Here is an 8,046-nt window from a genome sequence, read left to right as displayed (position 1 = left end):
ATCTTTTTTTTAAAAAAACTAGTGTAAGTAATATATACTTAAACTACACAAAACATAGCAGGGATTGCGTCTTGTACCAGCGGTAAGTGCTTGGTCATCCACAGAGGAGGCTTGTGATTGAGTCCTTGTAGTTTTAAAACAAAAAAATCTTCCAAATTTTCAGCTAATGGGAGTTGAACCATGCCCAATAAGTACTACAGTAATACATAGTAGTAAAACTAGCAAACCAGAAGTACCTTTGTATGCATTGCACAACTAAATTTAATATATAATGAACTACAAATACACAAAAACTAAGACAGTATTCCATTAATTTTATTCACTATCCTTTGTTTAAGTATTGTTACTAAAGTTGTGCTTCAAAAGTGACCCCTCTATATAAGATTTCTGGATCCACCACCGATGACAACAAAGGTTTTCACTTACAATATCCCGTCACGTATTTAAGCCGTCAACAAAAGATTCTACCCACCGCTAAAAAGAAATATTACTTCAAGACGGCCTTCACGGCACATCTATCGTGAAGGGAGGCTACACAAAGGTACGTGTCTAAAACATTAATCACATATTTCCCACTATAAAGAAAGAAAAAAGGAAGGCGCGCAGGCTTTAAGGAGAGATGAGGTGCAGGGACAAAAATAAAGCAATTAGTAGGGGCATGGGGTCGGAGACAACAAATTAAGGTCCTATTGTGCTGAATAGTATAACTGTGAGGGATGGAGAATTTTACTTCTCTCTTTTGGTGTTTTGATGCATTAATGCAAGTGTTCCCTACGCATACAGTGCGTCCAGTGAGATCGGAGAAGTTATTGGGTGGTCATGTCATGGGTTTATTTAAAGTGTGCTTGGGCAAAATTTTGGGTATTATTGTAAATGTGTTTGTGGACATTTTAAAATATATATATTTTTAGATCTGCGTGAAATTTTTAGGATTAAACATTTAACTCAAATTTGAAAGTCAAAAGTTATTAACAAAAGCCCTACAAAGTTCATTAAAGATGCAAATGGTTTTATAAACGTTATCTAGATGCTCAATTTTCTAACATCGATTCGTATAGTTCTACTTCTTCTTCTTTTTTAATTCTTTTCATCAAGAAGAATGAATAATATTAATTTTTTAATGAAAAAACTCAACAAATTTTCACTAAAAATGATTAATAATGTCTTTAAGAGTAATTAATTTACTTTTGACCGACACTCACTTGAATTCAACACGAAAAGTGTTCGATATTTTGGGCCATTTGCGAGACTGTGTGTCAATGATTATAGGTGTGGATTGGTTTTGGGAGTAAGCAAAAATTTGGTGAGTGGTAGCGTGTTCTCCCATAGGGCAAGAGGATCATTTCTAACATTTTGATGATAGAGGTACGATAATTCAGAGAAAGAGGACTAACTTAATACTGCACTCTATTTACTGTTGGATCATAATACACTATTCCATTTTGAACGTGGAAAATCCTTGTATATTAGACTAAAATAAATTCACGATTCCATAAATTACCTTGAAAATAAAATAGCTGCAAGAGGGAGCCACTAAATTCAAGAAATACGGAATATCCCTTGGCTTCCAACGAGAAGGCTTGTTAAAGAGTACATGGAACCCATATAGTTGTTAAATTGCTTATTCACCCGCTAAATAACAAAGAAGTAAATGGAAAAGAAAGAGGGAGCGACTAAATTCAAGAAAATATGGAATCGCTAGGCATGTTCTGTCCGGACCCGGGGATGCTACCGAGCGGGTGCAGAGCGGTCAATCCGACCGTTCATCTCGGCTCGAATCATATCTGAGCGCATACAAGTTTGGACTGTGTATTGCTCTGTTAAAATTCAAGCCGTCGATTGCTGAGATGAGTAGTGCTTGCACCGCTCTACTCTCATTCCATTATGTCCGATCCCCCAATTTTTATCCCAGAAAGTCTAAGGTTCCCGACGGGGGAATCCCGATTGAATTTCCGACCGCGCGTCGGGCCACTCCGGCCATCGGACGGCTAATCCAATATGCTCAAAAAAATGGAGTGTTTGAATCGGCCACCTACACACATCGGATGCCGTTAATTCTCGCGTAGGCTCACTCGGTTTTTTTTTTTTAGACTTTTTGGACGGCTTGGATCAGCCGTCTGATAGCCTGAGTGGGCCCAACACATGGTCGGGAATTCCGTCGGGATCCCCATCGGGAACTGTAGCACCTCTCTTTTTATCCCGAGGTCAAACGTGGAATAAAGCATATGGGACAAAGGAGGAACTGTAGTCTTAGCCGTGCTTACGTACGTGCTAGCTATGGAGTATTTTTTATTTTTTATTTTTGATCCGAGCTAGGGAGTATGTGATAACGTTATAAATATGCTCCCATTGCAAAGGAGAGAGACACACCCCCAGCCCACAAAATCGTCAAAGGTGTGGGACTCTCTGAAGCAGTGGATATTTGAATAGTCTGGAGCGAGAGAGAGAGAGAGAGAGAGAGAGAGAGAGAGAGAGATGGAGGGAGAGAAGGAAATGAAACAATCAAAATTCAAGAGGGTGTGTGTTTTCTGTGGGAGTAGTCCCGGAAAGAAGAGCAGCTACAAGGATGCTGCTATTGAGCTTGGGAGAGAATTGGTATTACTAACTGCTCTCTCTCTCTCTCTCTCTCTCTCTCTCTCTGTCTCTCTCTCTCTGTTTTCATCACTGCTTTTGCTCTGTTTTACTCTGCTCCTTAAGCAGAATTCACTCTCTACTCTCAATTGATCATTTCGACTTCTCATATTCTTGAACTTCAACCAAAAAACTTCTCAATCGAAGTGTGTGCTGTCATGAAACTTCCCATTCAAGTGCTAATTCCCTTTTTGAATTGACTGACGTCTCTCTCTCTCTCTCTCTCTCTCTCTCTCTCTCTCTCTCTCTCTCTCTCTCTCTCTCTCTCTCTCTCTCTCTCTCTCTCTCTCCACTTCTTAGATATGTACAAACACATGTTTAAGAATGTGTACATGTTTCTACTCAACCCCAGTTGTAGTACTTCAATTAAGGAGCCATTGGTATTGTTACTTTCATAAATCTGTGGTTACAGTAACTAACTGCGTGGGTACTGTTGTATGGTTTTCGTTGAAGGTATCAAGAAACATGGATCTGGTCTACGGAGGAGGAAGTATTGGTCTAATGGGTCTGATTTCCCAAGCTGTTTACGATGGCGGCCGCCATGTACTCGGGTAAGCTCCCTTGCTTTCTCGAAACTGGTTAACCGTTTTTGAATCTAGAATTATGTACAACTTTATCGAGAAAAAAACAAAATTTTTGACGTAAAATGGATGAATTGGTTTCGTGGATTTTGCTTCAATTTTTCTATTCCAACATTTTCTGGACAGAGTTTTGTTTTCCTAGATGAATTTGTCGATTTGGGTGGTGGTTATAGTAGCAGTTGTTGGTTAGAGTCTCTAACTAATTTTTTGTCATGTTCTTCTATGTAGGGTGATTCCCAAGACCCTCATGCCTAGAGAGGTATGTCGTCTGCTACTCCTTGAATCTTGCAGTACTCCAAACAAACAAAATGACAATAAAAAACTATGGAGAGAGAAAGAGAGCGAGAGAGAGAGCGCATTATCTACATCTTTTTTCAGCCATCTTGTGGTGGCTACTGTTCCTGGAAACTTCTGCGTCATCTTTTCTTTTCTAATAATTGGATTCCGGGTCAGGTCGCGTGCACTTCGATTGATTCTGGAGCCTTAAAATTTCCCAATCTCTTGTGACCCTAAGATTTAGGATATTTGATTTTCGTGAAATTCGAACTTATGACCTCTTAGAGACATTGCCTTTAATTACTCTCCTATACCCACTTGGTCAAAACCTCGGGTCCTCATCTTTGTTTACATGGACATGGACTTCGCAAAGGTACTATGTGGAAGTCTTGAGTGGTTGAAAAAAATTTACTTCTGCCTTGTTTGTTTGGATGGTATTTTGAAAAAAAAATTCAACTAAAAAAACACTCATTATTTCTACTTTCAATTATTATTCACATTTTTTTTAATCATTTTTCTCATTTTTCTCTCTCCATCTTTCCATTCATTACCCCTATCTCCAATTATTATTCTAATTTCTCTCCCCACTCATTATCCAAAAATCAAAACTTAAAATTTTTCAAAACACCAGCCAAATAAGGCAGAATCATTTTTCACATTTGGCATGCTGATGAACTTTATCCCACCACCCATATGGCCAACTATTGTCCTCGGCCATTTCTTACCGATCTCTTGACAGTATGCCCAAGTCCTCATTTGGCCTTTCTGGACAGCCCCACTGTGCCAAGCTAGCTTTTATTCTTGGTCGTAGGATTATAGGTTTTATGTATTTTTCTTGAAACTGTCTGTCTCCTACTTTGCTTTGTTCATATATCCGCAAGTTTTGTACTGCTGGATGGAATTGCTGAATGAATCCTTGAATCTTGATCCTCAATCCCTTACAGCACTCATCATTCTACAAGCGTTTTTGCAATAGTTTGAGACGACGAGACACTTTGACCCCATTCGTTTTAGGATTTGGATTTTTGATAATGAGGAAAGAGATAAAGAGAAATGAGAGTAATAATGGAGAGAAAATTGATTAAAAACCATGCACAGAGAAAAAGTCCCAAGTTGAAAATCTCAAAACGAACGGGTCCTTTTAAGATTCTGGCATCTAGAAGCAGTGAGACACTTTTAGATTTCAACGTCTCAGAAGGACTGTCGGTGTCAACTTCTTCTTCTGCTTTTGCACTAAGAAATAAGAATAAATTTTAAAACTACTTAAAAGCTGGCCCGTTTCACTTTATTTTTAAACTTTTTTTTGTTAAAAAGAGGGTAATTTCAAATTTAAATATAACGAAAAAATTTTAAAAAAAATTTTTTTTTCTTTAAAAGATCTCAATGAGATCTATCAAACAAGATTTATATTATTAGGAAAATTATTTTCGTAAACACATGATTTTTTAGCTTGAAATTACCTTCTTTTTTAAAAATTTCTTTTTCAAAGAAAGTGGAACACCTCCTCATTTTGAAGGAAGAAATCGATTCCAAAGTTCTGATTACTAGAATCGTCTCGACTGATTTTGAAGTTTTGAGTTGTGGGGTTAATTAACTTGGTCTGCCTTGTGTAATTTGGTACTTATAGATAACTGGAGAAACAGTTGGGGAAGTGAAGGCAGTGGCAGACATGCACCAAAGGAAGGCAGAAATGGCTAGAAATTCCGATGCCTTCATTGCATTGCCTGGTTTGTTCATTCTCCTCCACATTTCTTCGCCTATTTTCTCTTTCCTATGCTTATTTACTTGGTAGTTAATCCTTAATTTTCCCAGTTTCATGGTAATTATATAATTTTCTCCCATCATTCCTTATGATTCTATCTAAAATTTTCCTTCTTTTTTTATTTCGCGTCAATTTTCTTTTCATGAAGGTGGATACGGGACTCTTGAAGAGCTTCTCGAAGTCATAACATGGGCCCAGCTCGGTATCCATGATAAACCGGTAATCGTCATTCCTTAATCCAAAGGACTTACTAATACTAATCTACAAATCGTTAAAAAAAATGAAACTCTGTGAGACTTTGTTTCTATGTAATTTTTTTTTTCATAAAATGAATGAATGTGCACAGGTGGGATTGTTGAATGTGGATGGGTACTACAACTCTCTGTTGTGTTTCATCGACAAAGCGGTCGAGGAAGGCTTCATTAGTCCCAGCGCGCGCCATATCATCGTATCAGCCCCCACCCCAAGGGAGTTAGTCAAGAAATTGGAGGTAAGAAAAAGTTCAGTGATCTTGATGACAATGAAGTTCTTTTTTTTGGTGAAACTTTCTCTCTGTTTATACCCCTTTTCGGTTACTTTGAAGAACAATTCGTCTTTGCGTTCCCTCAGGATTATATTCCGCGACATGAAAGAGTTGCTTCGAAGGTGAACTGGGAGACGGAACAACTAGGTTACCCCCCGAAGTTGGATATCGCGAGGTGAAGTGATGATCGCGAACTGAACTTATTACTGCAATGGAAGGGACTACTAATTTTAGGAGATTTGAAGGTTCCCTTCTCCATGTGTAGGAAATTCGTTTTTCACTTTATTTCTGTGTAGAGTACTTTAATTAAAATCTTGGCTCATCAACTTTTGTCTTCGACTTCATTTGGAAGGTAGTTTGTTCTTCTAATTGATGATCCATTTCGGTTCTTCAAGTAGAAGGAAAAGAAGACGAATCGGAATCCTAATAGAGTAGAATTTCACGGCTTTTTCGCGAGATTCTGAGTTCCATTGTTAGCAATCTGATCTTGTGAATCGAACAAAGCTTTCTCAAGTTTGGCTGGAAATTTATAACTAATTAGATCCAATTTTGGAGTATTAATTATGATGGTATCAAAGAAAGACTCTAACAAGCAAGCAGGCCCCGGAATCAGTAAAAATATTCCAATTTCATTTTTTGAGTTTGTCATATTTAATTCTCAAAAATATGTAGGAACCGAAAAATGTCCTGTCTACCACCAGGTGGTAATGCAAGTGGTTGGAACAACAAACATAAGTTGGTCCTCTCCCACCGGTCTTGAGTTCGATACTTTGGGAATATATGATTGGGGAATTATTGGCAACTTGACCTGCAAGAAGATGAGTTTTGTGGACAGAAGTACTCTTTCCAAGTAAAGGAGCAATTATTCGTAATTAATTCGATTTTATATTATTCGATATTAATTTCAAATTATTAATTCTAATATTATAATTATTACAAGATATTTTTATAACAATATATAAATTAAGAATGATGTTCTGTCTCTGCACTTTGGCATATGAGAAACTATGGGTAAATAAAAGCCCGGCCTGGGACATTCTTCTTTATGCTCGGGAAAGCTTGGCCCACGTCTATCGGGCTCCCAGTGAAATTGGGCTAGGCTTGGATCACCTCATTTTGCAAGCCCAAAGGCCGAACCCAGGCTCTTAGCATATCTGGCTGGTAGCTGCTGGCACAACATTGTCAGGCAAAATTTGTTGACTTACAATTCAATAAGAATCTGCCCCGTGGATCAGCAAATTAATACCACTCCACCGCACACAACAACAACAACAACAACAACAACAATAATAATAATAATACCACTAATTGTAACTGACCAATAATAGAAGACCCTTCGCCTTGAGAGCCCTGCCCATATTATGGGCCACTCGATCCCCAAACCTCTCATAAAGGGGGCCTAGTGGATGTCAATTGTCCAATCACAAAAAACTTCATTACCATCTCGTACTACATACTTGAGAAGAGACTGACATAAAAGGCCTTAGCTTCAAGAGTTTCCGCATGACCCAATAAACATCCTCTGGAATACCCATCCCCCACAAACTATTCCCTTTAGTAATATAGGTATGGACCCATTTAATCCATAGAGAATCAGTCTTCTTAATTACTTAGAGCCCTTATATTACTTAGAGCCCTTATATAAGAGCTTCATGATAGCAGCTTTGTTCCAATCTCCCAAACCACCTTCACACTTTGGCTCACACAGAGACTGAACCAACTCACTTTGGCCTTCATCTCAGTTCCAGTCCATAGGAAAGCTATTAGAACTATCTCAATTTCTTTAAGGATTCCTTGAGGAAGGACAAACTTTGGGCTCCAAAACACTTGAATACTAAACAAAATCGACTGTATTAGCTGCATTCTCCCCTCATGAGACAGAGATTTACCGGACCAGTTCTAATTCTCTTTAAAATCTTGTCTCTCAAAATATTGCTATAAGCAGAACTAAGCCCGGAGAAAATTAAAATAAGGAACCCCCAAGTACTATTTTTACTGGAAGAGTGCCCCCGGAATGGCTAACACACTTACTAGCTGCCTCTTCAAACCCTCATCCACTCCAAGAAAATAAACAGCACTCTTGGCCATTTTAGGTTGCAAGCCATGAAAAAGAATGAAACTCCTACAGTCTACAGAGACCGTTTAACTACCAGAAAAGACCCCACATCGATCAGCACTACACATCACAAAGAGATCATCAGCAAATGCTAAATGGGTGATGCCCAATTGTTGATATTTGGGATGGAACTTGAAGCTGCCATTGTCGGCCACAT

The 8,046-nt window shown here is 38.4% G+C and overlaps 1 protein-coding gene across 1 annotated transcript; it reads left to right on the top strand.

Annotated features, from left to right (window-relative positions):
- The first annotated feature begins 2,363 nt into the window (after window positions 1-2,363).
- LOC131314917 (cytokinin riboside 5'-monophosphate phosphoribohydrolase LOG1) lies at window positions 2,364-6,330 on the top strand. Its single transcript, XM_058343848.1, has 7 exons — window positions 2,364-2,595; window positions 3,085-3,182; window positions 3,441-3,471; window positions 5,116-5,215; window positions 5,399-5,469; window positions 5,597-5,740; window positions 5,860-6,330. The coding sequence occupies exons 1-7, from the start codon at window positions 2,476-2,478 to the stop codon at window positions 5,950-5,952; spliced, it is 657 nt and encodes a 218-aa protein (XP_058199831.1). The 5' UTR covers window positions 2,364-2,475; the 3' UTR covers window positions 5,953-6,330.
- Window positions 6,331-8,046: the final 1,716 nt, after the last annotated feature.

This window comes from Rhododendron vialii, chromosome 13a, assembly GCF_030253575.1.
Source record: "Rhododendron vialii isolate Sample 1 chromosome 13a, ASM3025357v1".
NCBI lineage: Eukaryota > Viridiplantae > Streptophyta > Magnoliopsida > Ericales > Ericaceae > Rhododendron > Rhododendron vialii.
Note: the sequence above shows the minus strand (reverse complement) of the source record. Positions and strands in the feature narration are given on the sequence as shown.

Coding starts and splice junctions, on each gene's coding strand:
- LOC131314917 (XM_058343848.1), top strand. CDS start 2,476: ATGGAGGGAGAGAAGGAAATGAAACAATCAAAATTCAAGAGGGTGTGT. Junction 3,472..5,115: donor AGACCCTCATGCCTAGAGAG/GTATGTCGTCTG, acceptor TGGTACTTATAG/ATAACTGGAGAAACAGTTGG. Junction 5,470..5,596: donor TCGGTATCCATGATAAACCG/GTAATCGTCATT, acceptor GAATGTGCACAG/GTGGGATTGTTGAATGTGGA.